This window comes from Rhipicephalus sanguineus, chromosome 1 (assembly GCF_013339695.2).
Source record: "Rhipicephalus sanguineus isolate Rsan-2018 chromosome 1, BIME_Rsan_1.4, whole genome shotgun sequence".
In the NCBI taxonomy this organism is placed as follows: Eukaryota; Metazoa; Arthropoda; class Arachnida; order Ixodida; family Ixodidae; genus Rhipicephalus; species Rhipicephalus sanguineus.
In genome coordinates, this window is record NC_051176.1 from 149,532,957 (window position 1) to 149,553,257 (window position 20,301).

At 47.1% G+C, this 20,301-nt stretch overlaps 1 protein-coding gene across 1 annotated transcript in view; it reads left to right on the forward strand.

Moving 5' to 3' along the window:
* The first annotated feature begins 926 nt into the window (after positions 1-926).
* The window catches only part of LOC119400150 (extracellular matrix organizing protein FRAS1), a 40,724-nt gene continuing 21,349 nt past the window's right edge, over positions 927-20,301 (forward strand). Inside the window, exons 1-13 of the mRNA XM_037667135.2 lie at positions 927-963; positions 3,437-3,500; positions 5,530-5,693; positions 6,043-6,126; positions 6,393-6,572; positions 7,244-7,364; positions 7,915-8,036; positions 9,933-10,086; positions 10,305-10,483; positions 11,293-11,575; positions 12,708-12,871; positions 14,759-14,865; positions 16,412-16,581. Of these exons, the coding sequence (XP_037523063.1) occupies positions 3,455-3,500; positions 5,530-5,693; positions 6,043-6,126; positions 6,393-6,572; positions 7,244-7,364; positions 7,915-8,036; positions 9,933-10,086; positions 10,305-10,483; positions 11,293-11,575; positions 12,708-12,871; positions 14,759-14,865; positions 16,412-16,581 (1,774 nt within the window). The 5' untranslated portion in view covers positions 927-963; positions 3,437-3,454. The remainder of the gene's footprint in view (positions 964-3,436; positions 3,501-5,529; positions 5,694-6,042; positions 6,127-6,392; positions 6,573-7,243; positions 7,365-7,914; positions 8,037-9,932; positions 10,087-10,304; positions 10,484-11,292; positions 11,576-12,707; positions 12,872-14,758; positions 14,866-16,411; positions 16,582-20,301) is intronic.

Here is a 20,301-nt window from a genome sequence, read left to right on the forward strand (position 1 = left end):
TGCCACGCATGGCGCGGCAGCCAACTGCATTGATAAAGGCGCGCGGCGTAGTCCGTCTTCTGAGGTTTACAGCGAGCGTGCGCGTCACGTACTTCGTCATTCCAGTACGGCGCGCGCCTCGGAGAAGTGAAGGCGCAACACCATCGTGGGTGTTCCCGGCAAGTAGTCGCGCAATATGTCGAGTGTGTGAGGTAGTGCGACTTCACGAACTCTGAAGATTGAGCGCCCTCGATTCACTCGGTGCATTTTGATGACGGAGCTTGGCTGACGCTCTTTGAAAGAGAGAGGGAGATTTTGGGGAGGGTGATAGGGGGGCTAGGACAACAGAAAAACGATGGGTTCATTTCCATCCCTTCGTGTCCAGCTTGTTCCTGTATTGTAATTTGTGAAGTTATCTTCGAGACTACAAGGCAGAAAGAAAACTTAACCTGTATATGAGCGCTTCACCGTACCTCATATGTGTGCGGTATGTATGTATGTATGTATGTATGTATGTATGTATGTATGTATGTATGTATGTATGTATGTATGTATGTATGTATGTATGTATGTATGTATGTATGTATGTATGTATGTATGTATGTATGTATGTATGTATGTATGTATGTATGTATGTATATGCACGACTTTCAGACATATTGGCTGCGTAGCCCGTTCTAATCGTATACCTGCCCATTCTGTAAACCCACGACAAATAAAATATTTTTGCAAATGAAAGGGACAAAAATATATTCCCGGAATATTGTGTAGGAAGCGAAGTGGGGCGGTATAACTAGGAGAAAACATTCCTGCTTATACTCACCCTGCTAGCCGGATCTGGAAGGAGCATACGAAAACGACGCGACAAACAGAAAGAGCGATCGTGGTTCTTGGTGACAGAGTGCTGCAACGTGTCTTGCTTTCTGTTTGCGTTTTCCAGAGAGGAACTCGCCGGGTCACAGCACAGCGACGTTGAATTTCACGGTGCGTATACAGAATGTGACAAGTGGCACGTAAATTGTGCGAGCATCACTCTAGATGAGCGCAAAGCCCGATCACTCGCGAAGCGCGCTTCTTTAGCTTCGTGGTTTGTGCACGCGCACTCGCAGATGCGGACAGTTTGCAGAAGGGCGACGGATATTCAACAGCTTCAACGTGATATATACGGCGCATATCTTTAGGTCACATAGTTGAATGCTCAATGGCCCCCTTATTCGGCGAAAAGGAGTGCTTTAATGATCGGCAGGATACACAGGCAGAGTTCCCAAGCTCTTCCGCTTTCTTTTTTTATATTCTTTTACATTTTAAATGGACACTAAAGAGTAAAGGCGATTTTTATCATAGTATTAGTAAGTTGCTCTCTCACAATTCCAATATCACCACGCTTGCCGCGAAAAGACGCTTGGTAAGCGAGAAAACACGCAGAAAGAAAATACGGGCTGCAACGTCAACTTGAAAGACGCCGTGACGTCATAGATTTTGAAGACGTCCACTAGGTGCTACGTAGTTTCTGATTAGTAAAAATGAAGTACCTTGTTCTCTGAGGGGGCCACACCATGTTTCAGGAAATTTTGTTGAGCCAGTGTTGCCGACAATACGACAGGTACACTTGGAAATCCGTGACGTCATGCGCGGAGATTTAGACGCGTAATGTAAAAATGAAACTTTGACCTTGATTTTCTCCTCTGTTGATAAATTTATGACGGTGAACTTAACGACATTGGAGTTTTCAGAGTACACTTTGTGAATCTAAACCGATTCATTGTTACAATTTAGCGTCCATTTAAAAACAAACTTATTCTAGACTTTTCGAAAACGCCTCTTTTTTGCATACGAGGTCTGTCTCACAAGTTCGTGCAGTATACGTAAAAAAAAATCATTCGCAGACACATCAATGCGATAACCTTCCAAATAATTCCCATCTGACTTCATACACAGGTTCTACCTCTTCATCTATTGCCGTAAGCACCTTTGGAATTCTTCTTTCAAGCGCTTCAGTAACTTGTATCAGGAAACAGCGCGGTAGAAACGAAGACAAAGCATAGGAACGAACAACACACCACATGAAGCGCTTCGGTAACGATGTGATGTCATTTCCGCATTGTCGTCGCATCAGCTAATGCCACCCCCAGAGTACCAATTTGTATACGCATGAGAAACAACGAAATAAATGAGTAAATGAATAAATAAATAAATAAATAAATAAATAAATAAATAAATAAATAAATAAATAAATAAATGTCACAGGGTGCTAAATACGGCCACTGTATAGAGAGTGTTCCAGCAGAGCGATGGAATTGCGCGCCAGGATATTCACAATACCATTATGCAGAGACGCTCAGGGGCGCGTTATCGTGGTCACAGAGTCGAGCGCCTCTCTTTAATTAAAGGGGCCCTGCAACACTTTTCCGAGTAATCGTCGAATGGCCTCAATAAAAGAGCTTTTCGCCTCACGAATCGGCTGTCACAAAAATTGTTAGAATCTATCAAGTACGAGCGGAGTTACAGGGATTTTTTGCACGCTTGAAGCGCTTTCTCTCTCCTCTCGTACCAGCGAGCGCGCTGAAAGCTACGCAGGGAGGAGGATGACAAAGGGGCAAGAAGATGCGTCTCTTCATCAGCGCGCGTCATGACCTTGAGCACTTTGTTTTTCTTTTTTTCTTCGAACGCGCTGCTTACTTTCAGTGTGATCGCGAGCGAGCACGCGGGCACGTGGCGACATCCCGCGGCGGCCACGGTAACTATGCAGCGCACGATGCTCAAATTAACCAATGGTCGTGGCCTTTGGGTTTATGGCGCGGTCATTTGGGTTTATGGCATTATTTGTCGAGAGAAGAGGGAACGATTTCTAGCTGAATTTGGGAATTAATTGTAAATTCCGGGCCGCCTACTGCGCTATAATGTTCGGCTCGCGAGTTCTCAGGAACATCGACTACCGATCGGCAGCGTTTTCTGTCCATGCTGAAAAAAGTGTTGCAGGGCCCCTTGAAGACTAATTTGGTCGCGACTAGCGCACGCGATCACTCATATCGACGCTTCAAAACTTCTATGCGTACAACGCTGCATCCATCAAGCAAAATCTAGTAGTGCACGATTCTATGGCTGTCAACAAACACAACCAATTAACATGGCCGAATTTTGCTGCGTAAATTGTTTCGTCACTTTCTTGGTCTTAGCTCATCTTTCTTTTTCCTCTGCCTTCTTCTGTAACATCAGCTCGATGACTCAGGTTTCGTCGCCCGTGATGACCATTTGCAGGAATTCATCACTGTCATTCGAGGTTTTAAAATGAATACAACGTTATTTAGTGTGGGGAGAGCGGTGCACCCTGTGCCATTTTCTCGCTCACTCACTGCATTAACTTTTGGGACGGACCTCGGAGCTATAGTGCGTGCAGAAGTTTTCCCAGTTTTCTTTTTTTATTCGGGCTCCTTTGGCACAATCTCGAGATTTGCAGGCGGAGCAAGCGGCTACTATGGGCCGGGAGGCGCTGGACAATTTCGTGGATACCGGAGCACAGGGTGAGTGATGATATCGGTGCGTAACAAAGCGAATTTAGATATTTGTACTCTATAAGAGGATAGTGGTCTGAACCAAACTTATGTATACGAACAACTCCCTTACCCATTGTTTTCAATGCTGTTCCTATAAAAAGAAACAAAAGGTTATAATTGTTTTCACGCTTTGCTTCCTTAATTTTAATGTACAGAAAGGAAGTAGATTGACTAAGCTGTATGGGAAGATTATTTCGACTGCCATGCAGTCCAAGTTTGAATGCCATATTTGACTGTGCACTAAATATTGCGACGGAGAAAGAAACAACAACAACAACAAAAAGAACAGGGGACTCACGCCGATCTGGGGATTTCAAGTTTGTCGTGGACAATAACTCAAGGCTGTGACAACGTGAGATCACGTGAGAGAGAGAGAGAGTACAACTTTATTGAGAGTCCAGTGCAGACGCAGAGGTTGCCCCGCGCCATCCGGCTACTCCCACGTTGGGACCGGCAGGTCTAGCCTAACGGCCCTGTCGCGGGCCACTGCCGAGTGGGATGCGCTTTTGCGCAGCCCAAACCTACAGGATCACGTGAAAGCCACGCTCTACTTGTTACAGTGTGCTACCACACTGCAACATTGTAGTCGTTAGCTGAAGTTTAAGCGTGGAAAATCCCACTGCATCGCACTATATTGACCCACTACACTTGTATAGCATGTAACACGATATTAACAATGCTGAAGACAAATAAGCAGAAGACTCAAATAATGTATGTTGTGGCAACGTGTAGATTATAAGTGGGGCTTAGCAAGTCATATGTTTGGGCAAGTTGGTTCACTGTACTTGATGCGAAACAAACGAGCGCTATAAGGAACGGGGACTTAAACAAGGTACACACAGGACAGGGCAGACGCTCATCCCTGTCCTGAGCGCCTGTCCTGTGTGCATGCATCTTGTTTAAGTCTCCGTTTCATCAAATATAAGTGGGGGTTCGCCCAATTCGCGTGAAACTCTCGCACCCTCCTGTTCAAGTGCAGTGGTGATAGGTAATGCGACGGTGTTTATGCATAAAAAATTCGGCAGATCCCACGTACCGTGGGAATCGATGTTATGTGAAGCATGCGCGGGATGGTGACTGTGGCATAATTTTTCATGTTGAGCGAAACGTTACGGAATGACGCTAGAAAAATATGGAAGTGGTATAAACACACTCATATGTTGAAGAGTCGCATATGTATTATATAACCAGTTGTCTGCAGTTGCGTAACGATGCCAACAGCAACATGGGTGTTACCAACACCAGGCGCGGTAAGCTGATATGTAGCGCTTATATTCTTTAATACTGGATAGCGCGAATCCGAACAGCACAAAGATGATGAACTGATGATGATGAACTGATGGGGGGAGATGGCGCAGCTTTAGGCGCAGCTGGAGACGCCGCAGAAATCATTTGGGGAGGTACATATGTACTTGGAGTGTGGTGCCTAAAAGTGAGTTGTCTAGCGCAGTGCTTGACTCCGGGTTGACAAGAATCTACTGCTTTTTTCTATTTTTTTTCGCACTGTAAGTATAAAGAAGACTGCGAAGTCCGTACAGATATATAAAAATGCGATTCCAATTTTGCGACACATTAGAGCATATATTTTGAAGCTACCCTCTCTACATGTCCAATGGCAATAGGCGCTGGCTTATACGCTATCGGGCATCGCACTGCAAGCACTAGTTGAAAATAGTATTTTGCCCGCAATGCGCGACCAGACAGTACATCATCTGTTACAAGGGCTGTTATAGACTTTTTGAAGAGCACTGGACCATATTATACACTTCAGGGAAACCTCTGTTACGTGGTCGGTGTATATTGTACGCATCCCTTCTTCCTGTCCCCATCATCACACATCGCTCTTTTTTTCATTGTTCTTTTTCCCCTGTGCACCGTATAGCAGGCCAGAGCATACCAGCTCAGGCCGACATCTATGCATTCCACAAATAACTTTTCTCTCTCTCAGTTCATTTTTGATCAAAAATATTTTCTCTACTTTCCTTCCCATCATTAGACGTCGTTGATAACCGGAGACCACCTGATATGACCACGCTGGTTGAAGATATGGAAGGCGTCCAGTTCCATCCAGCTCAGCTCGTCAAGTACACGGAGTCAGCCAGTTTCACGGCCAAAATACCAGTCAGCTCGGCAGCTGCCAGAGGTCTCACCGCACCAGTTGTGAGTAGTCCGAACATAAAGTCAGAGCCAAGTTTGAACGAAATAATATTCTACCCAGAGAGGCGCCCACACGCGAATACGCGATGCTGTTCACGCCAACAATGTTCGTTCTGAAAGTCATGACACGTGTGCTGTCGAATATTAATCGAGAGTAACCATATAAGGTGACGTTGTTCTAAGCAGCACGGAAGCTAAGCAGAACGAGAGCATGCATATGTAGTATTTTTGACCCAGTTGCTAAGGAAACACGCAATCCTGATGAGGTGCCAAGATGAAAGTGTCAGGCTATAATCGGCACATTTGTGGACCTAATTATTGCGCGTGTTTCTATGCCTGTTACCTGACACAGGTGGTGTCCCTGCTGTACTACGACGATGTGAGAGACCACTTGGGACAACCGGCACCAGCGGGATACCCCGTCGTGTGCGTTCCGGTAACATGCAGCTTGTAGTTTGCACGACGAGTTGAAGGATATGTGCAGCACACACACACACACACACACACGCGCGCACACACACACACACACACACACACACACACACACACACACACACACACACACACACACACACACACACACACACACACACACACACACACACACACACACACACACACACACACACGTGCTCGCACTTTGAATTGAATTGGACAATCTAGCCGGATGAGCCAGCTGGTTCATGCAGTTACTTCTTGCAGCCGTGCGACCCTCATCACCCAGGCTTTGCCACTCTGGGTGCCAGCTGCAAGGGATCCACGAGGAGCGGTCCTCCGAGCAGCCTCCTGTACACGTGGGAGGCAGCAGCTACGGACGACGACGGGTCGGTCACATTTGAGCCCATCTCCCGGGAGACGCCCTTTGCAGCCGTGCAGCATCGGGTGAGCAGCCGAGGCAAATCGCTTCCTCACAGCCGCAAGGATGTCGGAGCAAAAAAGCAAAAAAGTGCGGGAAGAAGGTTTCGCGTTTCAATCATGCGGATACGAAACTTTTTTCCTGCGCCCGCATAATAACATATATATACGAGGATTGATAGGCAGACAATCCTCTTTTATTTGCGGCTAATTGTTCAGGAGCACGATGGATCACAGTGACCTCCCACTGCGTGGAACACCTCCGCACATACTAACTGCGGCGCGAAATGCAAGAACGCTCGTGTCCCGAGCTGGTCGAAAATAATCCGGCGTACCTCACTCCGGCGTGCTTCACTATCTCAAGCTAGCACACAATAGGTATACTTTGTAAGTTGACTGCCGAGGTCTTATAAGGCTCGTCTCTCAGACAAAAACTAAGAAATTCATTCGACGCTGATGCTCATAGCCCTCGCGGAAATTGCGCTTTCGCAATGGCGCCGCCTATCCAACATATCGCGGGACAAAAAGTGGTCGACTACCCTGACAATGCCTCATTCATTCGTGAGACATAGCCCGGACAATTCCCGCAAATTAAAGCTTATTTACCCTCTCTCTTTTTCTCTCAAGAGGTCGTCTAGTAATAGACTGTCAACAACTGCCGCGTAAATTGGAACAGAAATGTCGACGCATTTCCGCAGGTCCTCGACAGTATGTACCTCTCGAGCGGATCTACCGTAAGGTGCATCGTTCAGGAAACACGAGACGCCTTTGGTCACCGACAGACTTTCAGCGACCCTGTGGTTATCAGCAGCTCTGAAGGTGAGTGTAGTGCATTTCACAGCATATTAATGAGTTCGCAAAAATTCATTTCCTACGACGTTGATCGCCGGTGGAGTGCTATTTGTTTCACTTGTGCATTAAACTAATAGAGACGGACACTAAAGCGTAGACCCATTTCGTGATGTTTGAAGTCCAGGAGCACCGTGTTCGCGGCTATGTCATATTTACCTTAGCAACGTTTCGAAAATTTCCTTGCCATAGAAGCTTGCTGTGTGTTTATGCATAGACGAATCGAGGTATTTAAATAAATGCAAACAATGCGGCTTAACTCTTTTAATAGAAGACAAGTGCCTGTGGAATCAGCTTAATAGTGACATATATTCAGCGTCTATGCGCGTAAAACTTCGCGCTTTCCCAATGCGGAATCCGCACATGATGCATTTATTTACGCGGCCGATAAATTCCTCAAAATTCAAGTACTTCTTTTAAATGGTGCGAAGTACCTACATCTTTTTGTAATCCATAGACACGTATACTTTTAACGACTTCCACAACGCTGCTGCGAATTTCCTCAATTTATTCAATGCAGGTATATGCGTCGGTGACAAGCAGCAGGGGCAGGACGTCACTGCCACCATGGAATACCTGAACGGCACCGGTCCCACAGCACAACCTGGTCGCTTGCGCATTACTGTTCACATAAGGCACAGAGTGTGTAGAAGCGTACTGTTTATTTTATCAAATATAGTTATTGATTACATGCCTGCGTGCGGATTACCGCTTGTACACAACTATCGTATTGACTTCGATTTGCTGTTGCCTGCTTTGTTTTCGTTTATCCTTATCCTCATACCGTACTCAAGCTAACGGTGAGCTTTTTCTTTATTCTGTGGCTTTGGCAGCGGTTAAACAATGCTGCTGTTGGCAGTGATGGGTGGAAGAAAAGCAAAGGGGTTGACTGCGTAATGTTAGACTAAGCGAAAAAACATGCACTTTCTAAATTCTATGCTCTAAAAAGGCTGTTCGACATTCAAAAGCTTCCATTCGTGTCCGATTCGGTCACAAAAATCACTGTTCGCACACTCCCCGACATTGAGCGATAAGCGGACAGTTTTGCGTAGCGATCTTTTGCATAATGCAGCGTCGCGGCAGTACACTCTTAAAAAAAGTTAATGAGCAGTTAGTAAACGCATGTATTTTCTAGTTTCTAGCGTATTTTATTACCTTCGCGGGTTCCCTTTGCTAGCCAGCAGCTGGTAAAGCTATTAAATTTTGCCGTAACCAGGGAGGCTTTCATAGCGTTTTTAAGGTATACCTACTCAGCCACCTATGTTGCCAGATGATTCGTAGATCCCGTAGTATTTTATGCCGTAATTGTTACAGTCTTATGCAAAATTTAAAGAAACTTTAATTTTCTTCATCCCGTTGGAATAACAGTTTCGTGCTACGTGATGACACACATATATGCAAATAGCACGGCACAGTATAACGGGTAGAAAACATCGATTATTCTTCTAAAGTCTATGGCTTCAAACCGGTACATGGTGTGACGCTTGGGTTTTGTAGTCGAAACGGAAGAATCAACCGCGAGGTCTGCAAAATCGACGTAGAAGACCAGAACAATTGAACAAAACCTCTATGGTATGCTCTCTTAAAAGCTCCCAATACTCCGCCTGTGTTTACTCTCTCAACCTTCCGATCTTCCTTGTCCGTTTTTTTCCCCTCCTCTTTGCTACTGTGCAAGCAGCAATGCGGACGCGGCATCCCTTGGGGTAATAACTCGTGTGCGCGGAGCGGTATGTAGTTTCCTGTGGAAGCAGTAGCTTCAGAGACCCCAGCCCTCTTAGAAGCTGCAGTCACGAGTCAGCTATAATTGCTAGTTCGCTGTCCTGCTGGTGTTGTGCCGGTATTCCTATTTACTTGCTGTCCCTTCCGTCATCAGTACCTTTGGCTTCGAAAGCGACCCGCGACGCATGCCATCATTCTTTCTAGTCGTTTTTCCATGTTCCGTGGTCCGTTGCCGCGATAGAAACCGCGAAGGCCAGTCGTCGTGAGAATGCGTGGCTATACAAAACTCTAGGGAGTAGTGCATTTTGAAGAAAATAAGCGTAGCGCAAGAGGAACAAGGACGACACAAGAACACGGGACAGGCGCTAACTTCCAACTGTGTTTTATTGTGGCGGGAAAAAAACACACGAAAATTTATGCACATCATAAGAGCAGCGTCCGGTATCACCTTCGCGATAATCAAGAAAGGAAACACAGAGTCATTAGGACCTCCAATACAGCCGCCTCACAGCAACGCACCGTCATGAAATCCTGCGTGAAGCGGATGTTTTGGGAGTCCTGATGACTGTGTTTCCTTCCCTGATTATCACGATGCCCGATGCTGGTCTTGTGACGTGTATAAATTTTAGTTTCTTCCATAGTAAACCACAGTTGGTGGTTAACTCCAGTTCTGTGTTCTCGTGTTTCCCTTGTTCTTTTGCGCTGTTTTTTTCTTCAAAATTGTCACGAACAAACTCGCCTAACAAGAGGTTCTGCTAAGGAGTGCACATCCCGTGACTTCATGAGTGCCTTGGTGTTTCTTTTTTTTTTTACCAAAAGGACTTCATGCTCCCTCTGGTCTCAACCCATCCACTACCCAGCGCCGAGCAACTCTTCGGGAACGTTGTTTCGCAGAAGCAGCACGTCTGCTCCAATATAGCCGGCCGCGGAGACCATGGCTTGGCGTTTGCTGCCTTCATGAAATCTGCGACTGGTATGTGGGTGCCCATTGTATTTTGTAGCGATGTTATGTCTCATCAACTGGTTGAAATTCCCTGTCTTTTTTTTTTATCTCTCGCTAAAGTCTCAGCTCGTTATTCCATAAATGAACACAAATCGCAGCTTGTGCACGGGCTCACCTACGATGTTTATAGGTCGTTACTGTGTCCATACATGAAGCCCTTGCACGAACACCATGTTCCGTCGTTTCAGGTGCTTCTGGAACAGGAGAGGAGAGGCCTTATCAAAGTGACTCAACGATCCGCGGTTCTTCTGCTGTGTCGCTGTACCAACACCTCGATCTGGACCGTTGCCTGTGGACGTTTGAGGCCGTCATTTCTCTGAAGGACGCAGTTGGCATTTGTGGCGGTGCCCTGCTTGACGACTTCAAGGTGCGCAAATTAAATTTACGAAGACTAAATTCACAAAAACGAATGAGAGCTTGAAACCCACGCTCAATATTCCAGCTTTAAAAGATGTGTGCTTATACGGTCATGCATAGTCAGTGCTTCTCAATGGAGCAAAGCGTTGATTCGGGCTGGTTAGTAATCCATGACTATTAGCTTTTTAGCGCATAATTAACACCACAGGCAAAGAGACATATCAAACGTACAAGCGCTAGCGTTCCTCAGCCGTTTCACTTGACAAACGCGTTAAAACTTCTGTCTGTGCGCATGGCTGGACGTCTCAAAAGCGGAGGAGGATAACCAACCAGTAAACTGAAGCCACACTGGGAAATCGTTATAGAGCGAGAATAAACTGATACCACTGAGCGTGCTGACTTTCAAATGTGTTACGCGCAGGAAACATCTTGCTCTTGATTACATGCGGGACGTCATTTCTAAAATAGCGACCGGTATTTAACAACGAAACGTAACACTTACGCTGCGACTTGACCACGCGGACCAGGTTATAGAGGTGTGTGCGCCGAATGATCTTTCCGCCGTTGAGATATCGTGGGAGTGAAGTGGTCATCCGCCCGTCTAGCACTTGTGGGGAGAAAAAACAAAACAAAAAAACGCCGAAAGTTGTACCCGAGCACGCTTCATGATACCATTAGGTAACCTCTATATTTTGTCGCAGCATTCGAAGGCGCCAGTATCCTTGCCTTAATGATGCCTATGTTCAAACAGTCGTTAAAGCTGATGTAGTTACGTGATCTCTTATGGCGTCGACTTTCAACGCTCCTATCTGCCTGCAGGAGCCCGAGTCGCACCGGCGGTTTGTCACGGCACGGCTACCGCTGTACGTGACGCTGGCTTTTCCGGTATTTGGCACAGCCTTGGGAGATGCGGCCCCTCGATGGACGAGCGTGGAGCGGCGCTCGCAGCTGGAGCTGAGCTTTGCGTATGGGCCAGCTATGTGGTCCGAACGGCCTCTGGGCACGCGAGCCACCCCGAAGGCGAAAGTTTCGGTGACTAGGGTGTCGCTAGCTCGCGATGGCAGGCTCAGCGTGCACTTGCTCTCCAAAGCGCTCTTCCACGGTAAGTGTCGCCATGACCGATAAAGGTTGAGCTTAGGTGCCGCCTAGCTATTTCGGTGCTGTTGCGCGTGTGGCTTTAAATTTGAGCATGCTTTGAGGCACCTGCTGCTATTTCATCGCCACTTGCAAGTGTCACACACTATGGGTATAGCAGAAGCCCAAACGAGGACCGATTGGGCCTCGTGAGTTCGACGTGCGCTTGCGACTCCTGTGCAGGCAGAAATTTGTTTCGGGGGAGGTGGGGGGGGGGGGGGGGGGGTGCGTCCTTGAGCAGGCAAGTGTGGTCGAGTGTCATTTTGTGCACTGTATCCCATAGGGAAAAAGTTTTCGAGGGGGGGGGGGGGTCTGGTGGGCCACCCCCTGGCTACGCTACTGACACTAACTGCAGCAGGCCTTATAAAATGTAGCTGTAGCACTCGCACTATCGAGCACCACGTATGCAAACCATTAATCTCCTCATTCTCATGATAGCGTACAAGGCTTGTCGGGAGACGACCAACCATGGGCTCTGCTTGTCCTACGCCTGCCTGGGACCTATTCAATTGAATGAATAAATACTGTGGGAAAGGAGAACGATATTAGCTATAAGGGAATGCAGTGTGTTTCCTCAGAATTTCACGTTAGATAGGTTACTACTAATTAGTTCGCGTTAAGTATGTATAAGTTTATTCCTTCACGGATTAGCGCTCTTTTATCCGCTGGGAAAATCTGCAAGAGAGGCTTCTAGTGGCGTCTCTCTCTCTCTCTTTTCTCTTTTAATACTCAATGATGGAATAGCCTGCAACGATTAAGTCCATAGTTGTCACGTCATCTGCCATAAAAAAAGAGCTGCTTCAGAATTTTGTAAGTGGCGTCACTGGCGTCACCAGCTGTCACTTCGACACTCCGATGCCATATTCTGTCGTAGCAAACGACATCTCTGAAGCAGGCATCCGACCGCAAGCAGTGATATACTTGCTATTGCAGAAGTATCGTCACTCGCATCGTGCTCGAAATAATCGCGTGACAATATTTTTTTCCTTTATTGCCCTTCCAATTATGGGAAGATATACGCGGGTACATACATACCCTTGCAAGGCATTGTATTCCCGGAATCACGTCTGGTTCTTGGCTTCTCCATCGGTGGTGTGTAGGCATGTTGGCGCTGAACCACACGATCAAGAAACACGTCCGGGGCCGATTCCTAAAGACGGCGTCCGGGGACTCGGGCCGCTACTCGCTCACCTTGTTGTGGGCGGAGCCATCGTTTGATGCACCGTCGCAGCTCTGGAAAGCCGTGTCTGAACACAGTTTCAAGGTATTTTAGACCCACCCGTAACGTCATATTTAGTTGTAAGATCCCTCAGCACCGTTGAATACTGCAAGGGGCTGTATTGTCGATCGATCACATCATATTCAGACATGCCTTAATAAGCAAAAAGTGCTTTCGGTGCTTTGTAACGTGCACGCTGCTTACCGATCACCGTCCCAGAAGGCGGTGAAATGGCTGACTTTATAATTTTGCGCGAGTGCATTTGACTGCATGATGCTGTTTGCGCACATGCACACATTCACCGCCTTTCTCTTTCTTGCTCTGTCATCTTTCTGTTTCTCTGTTTCCCTCAGCCAAGGTGAGGTAGCCAACCGGACGCTTTTCCACACAATTATTAGTCCTGCCTGATCTCTTTCATTTTTTTTCTTTCTTTCTCTCTCTACGCTCTCTGATAGGTCAAGCCAGCGGAGGTGCATGTGGTGAGGTATGCATTGCTCCACTTACCTTTCATCGTTATTCTCAGGTTACACAGTTCTCGACATCACTCGCAGGATGCCCTTCGCTTCAGTGAGACGACACGCTGGGCATAACGTCTTGCCAAAGGGAATGCACTATGTCTTAACACGTATACGATCGGATAACATTGGAAGCTGATATGCCTCTTCATCTCAGTTTTATTCAAGTTGCGACGTATCGGTGCGCCTCTTTATATTTCGGTCCAGGCCGGCTCCCGACTTCTATGTTTGGAAAATAAAGAATAGGAAGAGGTGCGTGCGGTAAACGCTATGTGCTGTTTAGCGTTCCGTGCATGTGCATTTCGATCCCGCTGTTCCGCTAATCCCGCCAAAACAAAACTGTCTATTCAAGTGAAAAGGGGTAGCCGTCGCTAGCACACGGTGACAACTCCGACGTTTAATTGTATTTCAACGACTTATTCGCCAAGCGACTTATATTAACGTAAATGAATTAACACTAAATTGACAGACTATAAGAACAGATGAATGCGTTTGTCCTGTGCTCACCTCTCCTTAGGCTCAGAATCATTTCGAACTCGCCCGGCTCTTCTTACAGCGAAGCCGTTCTTACAGCGAAGGCGTCCGCGTGGAAAAACTCTCCCCTAAAAAGGGAGAGTGAAAGAGCCAACAACAAAAACAAACGCCTATCGCTGCTCGCGTCGGAGGTCGGTTCGCCAAAGCCAGTAGCGTGATAAGACGCACGGACCGCCGCGGCGCCGAACCGTGTCACGTGCTATACATAGTTATGAAGGTGATGCGCTTCAACGGTCGTGTATAGATTTTACACTGTCCAAGAACGTAACTATAGCGTCGTCCCGAAGCCATTGGCTGGAGATGAAAAGAGAAAATTTCAAACACAGAGCAAATTGTGTCTTTCTGTATTTGCACAAATGATGTACATGCTAATCCCACAGTTATATAAAAGGAATAATTACATATTACATAATTACTAAAGGGAGGAAAAGCTTTACCAATTACCATTGCAGTTTCGCTGGTCAACCACCTGGAATGGAATGGCCGATTAACTTTTTACTTTCATCTTATTTTACTACTACTTTTTCTTATCGCTACGTGAAAAATAAATAGCCATCACACCGTCAAGGCGAATAAATTTCCTTCCTTTTGTTGTTTATGTAAACGGTATCCCCCAAAGTGATCGATCGAGAATACGGCCTCGATGTTCGAGTAGAGCCTGTCAATGCTTATTCAAGGACTCTGGTTCGAGGCTTCGGAAAAATATTATTTCCTCCACAAGATAAACTATTTCGCAATTTATAAAGCACGGGTAATCTGATGTCCCGTTTCATTGCTTTGGCTCTTCGTTAACGCTATATAACGCTGTAATTGGTAAATCCGTCGAGAAAATTCCGCCCAGTTCGATGGCCACAGCGTGTCTGTTTTATTCGCTTTCTCGAAGGACTACTCGGGTCTTCACGAGCTGGAACTTGTGCCATGCGTTGCCGCGCCAACACAGGAGTACAGAATTCCTCCAGAGGACTTCTGCACGTCTCTTGAACCACTGAGGTAAGAATTCGGCTGCGTCCAATTCCTAATTAATGTCATGGTTTCGAGGTTGTTTCGACGCACCGATGACGTTTTCTCCTTTTCAAGCATTACCATATAGGTGTACCGTAGATCACGTTTTCTTATAATGTTAATTGTCGGAACAACTTTCTTGTGAAAACATGATGCTCAACAGGGGCGTAGCCAGAAATTTTTTTCGGGGGGGGGGGGTTCAACCATACTTTATGCACCTTCGTGCGTGTGTTTGTATGTGTGCGTGTATATATACGCAAGCAAAACTGAAAAATTTCGGGGGGGGGGTTGAACCCCACAACCCCCCCCCCCCCCTTGGCTACGCCCCTGATGCTCAATTATATATAAAAGCTCACTCAAAGGAAGCTATCGCCTGCTACAATACGTTTTGCTGCTTGTTCTGAAAACTTTGCTGGAAAAAAATACGTAGAAAGCGGACTTTAGCGTTGATCTGCCCCAGTCATAAGGACAGACTGACGGGCTGGTTGGTAGGACACAATTCTCGCAGTAGCGCAAAAAACCGCACGGACGGCGAAAGAGCAGGATGGGACACAGCGCTAACTAACAACTCAGTTTATTGCACGTGAACTCAGTGTTGATTGTCCCGTACCGATGTGACCCTCACCTATATTATCAGCGAAATCGTATAATAATGGACGAACATCATGGAACACGAATGTATTCGGTCACAGAGTTTAGCGCTAACCGGATCCCACAGCTGTATATAGTTCATGACAACGTAATAATTTGGACGGTGCGTCAATGCAGATTCCCTGCGAGTTTGATAGCGATGTATTTGCCATTGCATTACTGTATAGGTTGGTCGCCAAGTTTAAAGCAGTGACGAGTTTCGCTTCTGCTATTGCCCCATTGCATTTAATTAAACCCATAATTAGCGAATACCAAGAAGCTGATGACTTATCAAGTGATAATTATATTTTCAAGTAATTTCGACGCTCGTTTCATTTCTGAAAAAAGAAAAACAATAACACAGTTATCTGCATTGTGCTGTACACGCAAAAAAGTGACGGTCAGCTCCTGCTTGGAGCAGGCGGTATTCTAAATTCACAAGCACAAGAACCCAAATCATGGTTCTATTGACCTTCTTGTGTCAAGGAAAATAACTATTAGCCTTAATCCATCTTTGAATTCACTTACAGAGCGCAAGATACAACACGGACGACAGAGGAGCACACTTGTATGCTTCTCATTCGTCCGTGTTGCATCTTGCGCCGTACAAGTCGATTCAAAGATTAATCGATACCACTTAGCCCGGCTGTGACTTCTGTTATCTGTAAATCTTTAGGCGAAATGTGGTACATACATATAGAGAAAATGTAGAGGAAAGAAAAGGTGGCAAACATGATGCTTGTGTTTCGTTTGACTCTGCCTTTCCGAAGCGTGCGTATACGAGCGTTTTCTCAACCTTTCTATTCCTGACTTCGATGCACAAGCTCACGCAAGTTCTCAGCTTTTGGAAGCAATCTGCATGTCCTCGGGAGTTCACATACGCGTGTACTGACGTGTGTCGCAGGTTCGACGTCTCAGTGTCGGCTCCTCAGCCCATCAAGGCCCTCAACGGGGCAGTCTATAACATGGGCACAGAGTTCCAGTTGCTCAGTAGCAAAGAGGAGTTCCTCTCCGATCCCAGGGACTTGCGCCACGGATTGGGAGACGTCGACGAGAGGCGCATCTTCTTCAGAGGTACACGTGCGTTTGTGTGCAGTCGCCGCTTATATATACGTATACAGCCTTAGGCTGATGAAATGTTAAAATTCCGAGAGATTTCTTACCGTAGCAGTAAAACAGCAGAATACTACGTTGTTCGCATATACTATATTAACGCAGAGTGGGAATCTGAATGTCAAACAGCTTGTCCATACTGCTGAATTATTTAGCTTTTCCTCACGTTGCGCCGTCCGCAAACCTTTGACGCCAACGGTCATGGAGGAAGGAATACTAAGGAGAGGCCCTATCGTATTTCAATGCATTGCGAAAAGTGTGGCGGAAGTGACGTCAGATTTATGGGGCAAACAAACCGGTATGGGGCAAACAAAACAGCAGACGCCCCGCGGCGTGCTCTCCGCGGTGGTTAGCTTCTGCGGAGATTTGTAATCCCGGCGTAAACTTAGCGCGTATTGTGCGGTTCGCACGCAGTAAAATGTTGCAAGCAGACGTGTACCAGGCTGTTCGTGCGTGGCAGGCCCGAGCGCTGCGTGCTGAAATTCTTCGTGGAGCGTTTTTGTGCAACAGTACAGAATACCGGTACGTGCCGTGATCAAAAACGTTCAGCCCCTGCATCATCGTATTCGAACTCACCTAGCAGTGACTTACGCGTTCTGCTGGGCGTTAGGCCTTCCCTTTCTCGTAGCCCGATTTCCCGATCTGTTGCCGGATTAGCGGTTCTTTGTTCGTGTATATGGAGTGAGCGCGTAGTAGCTATTCGGCGCAACGCCAACCTATAGTTGACGTAACTTCACGTCGAAAAGGACACCGCTGTATTGTATACGCGATCGTGCACGTAAAGTTGGTAATTCCAGTACGCTCACAACAACAAGCACGCAGCGAGCGCACACCGCACAATACATACATCACGTAGTCCCATAACGACAGCATAAGTTTATTGCCCTTTCGTTGAACGACACAGCCTCTAAAAACGTACGACGCCTTCGGCGCATGTTCTGTACGGCGCGTCTGACGCCAAAAACAAAAGTTCACGTGTGTTCTGAGTTGACACAATGAGTGGGTAAGAAGCAACAGAGCGCACATCCGAGAGCTTCGCTTGCAAATACCATGCATTAGTGATGAGCAATGAAGCGGACGTGTACGTACACATGAAAAGTGACACCCGGTACTTTCCGCAGTGCACGCGATTTGCACCGGGTATACGCAACCATACGCAACAGCTGGGCATTGCGTAGCTTTCCTAAAGAACACACACAAGAGAGCAGCATGCGTGAATCGACTGCGCCGCGGCGCCTGGCGGCGCTACGGCGGCGCCGCTTGCACGGCGAAAAAAAAAAAAAAAAAAGGCTCGAATCGCGCATGCGCTTGCAAACGACACGGCGGAAATCGCGAAATGTTTCGAGGCTCCTTCGCTAGGAGGCGATGCGCGTGTTTGCGATGTGGAGGCTAGAGCTGTGCACGGGCCGTATTTCCGAGCCCGAGCCCGGCCCGGGCCCGCTGACTTTGTCGAAGGCCCGCCCGAGCCCGACGGCAAAGGGCCGCAAGCCCGCCCGGCCCGGCCCGACGTACGAAAACACAATCCCGGGCCCGGCCCGGCTTTTTGAAGGTTTGCTGCGAAAACAAAACATCGTTTTCCATTAATTTGGCATTTCATTGAGCATATCAAATATGATCAAACGACACACGACGAACAGTCTCTATTACACAGATTACAAACTGTCGTGCAAAAACAGCAAGCAGTCCAACGATCCCGGCTTCAACGAAGTGCGGCGCTTTCGCATTATGTAGCCTGCCGAACCGAAGTTACGTTCGCTGCTTGCACTCGTCGCTGGAATTGCTAATATATTTTTCGCCAGCCTGGCAAGCTTGGGATATCTCTGCTGCTTGTTTTTTCAGAAGAATAAAACTTCAGATGGACAAGAGGGCGATTCCATAGAGAGCTAATCGGAGCGCTCATTTTTTGTAACTGCTACATTCTCACCACTGTCGCTCCACTCGCTGAACAACTGCATTGGAAAGAAAAAGCGGTAAAGGGCGGTTGGGGCGGTCGCGGAAAAAGCGCTGTATGCGTGCTGGAAAACAATTCCCGCTCATTCTCTATATTTCGGGCTTGAGTCGGGCTGTGCGCCGGGCCCGAGCCCGGCCCGCTAAAACTCCAAGTAGTCCGAGCCCGGCCCGGGCCCGAGGTGAAAATACGTCGGCCCGCCCGAGCCCGGCCCGCGGGCCGGGTCGGGCTCGGGCTTTCGGGCTACCCGGAGCCCGTGCACACCTCTAGTGGAGGCTTCACAAATGTGACGTCAGGGCCTCTCCTTGTTTTTCAGATCGAGCAGAGTCGCCGCCTGGCGGCTACTGGCTGAAGCGCGCCTAGTGTGGACACGGCCGGGCTAGACTGCACGCGCGCGTGCGGTCTCGTCTGCTAGCCACGTCGTGTTTGCATGTGCGCGTACGTCCTGCACGTTCTCAAAGGGCGGTTCAAGTTTTCTGTTATGTTAGCGCGAGTTTAACTGCTCATACGTATACCTAGCATTGTGTACAGAAGCAAATGGGCTTGCTCGGCTGCATGCGCATTGTAATAAGATCAGTGAGTGCGACTTTCGAGAGGGCTGTGTATTGGTGTCGTACCCTTCGTTCGCCAGAATAATTTCAGTGTTGGTGCCGCTTTCTGGTTCAAGCACGTCGTGAAGTGCGCTTCGCATAGTCCCAAACATAAGGAGCATTAAATAGTGTATGAATGCCGCGTTTTAGCGACTCGGTGGTAATAAAAGCGAGGCTCATGCACTTTCGCGTTGTTGTTAGGTGTATAACTGCGGCACTGTAGTTGATGATGAGCTTTAGTTGTGCTTAAGATGTTCTTTTATTGTACGGTCGTGGTCCCACTACAGCGAAATATTTCTATCAAGTGAAGTCTGACACTTCGGTACTCAAACTGTCCCCTAAAAAAAAAAAAAAAGACATTGGAATGACACGGCAGTGGTAAAACATAGTTCCCGCGCCTAATTTTAACTTTGGGCGAAATTTATGCAGAAACACCCGTGTGCTTAGATTTAGGTACGCTTTGAAGAACCCAGATGTTTAAAATTAATCCCGACGGCGTGCCTTACATTTTTGTCGTATGGTGTCACGTAAAACCTCATCCTATTTTTACATTTTCTTGAGCGTTTGTGTGGAGTTGTTATAAATTGATGGAAGGCAGCGGACATGATTAGTTTGAGGAAAAAACCCTTATTCCATAAAATAACCGGACCTCTGTTGCATCACTGTCGTGCACGTAATCAATCGATGAAAACTCTGTGCTTAACACTCTTACATGCGTATGCGTCTTCGCGCGAACAGTGCTGTTGAACTCATTGCACAGGAATATGGGCTGGTATAGAAATGAAGAAGTAGTAAACACTTAAGTAGTTCAGGCGTGCTACAGCAGTGCGTAGTACACAGAACACAAGGTAAACACCTACAGATGAAACAAGTGCGTAAGCGCAGACTGTCACTGAGGGCGAGCATACCTTTCATCGGCAGATTGCGCTTCTCTCACTAGTAATAGTAACGTTGGATGACCTTCGTGCATCGATTCAACAATGAAGAGATAAGATAAACATTTTAATGAAGCTGGAGATGTTTGCCTGGCCGTTCGCCTGACATGCTACTCCAGGTGCTGGGTGACGATTATGATATATACAGTGATAACCACATAACACATACAGTCACACAAGTTTACAAAGTTTCGTCCAGGCTCGTGGC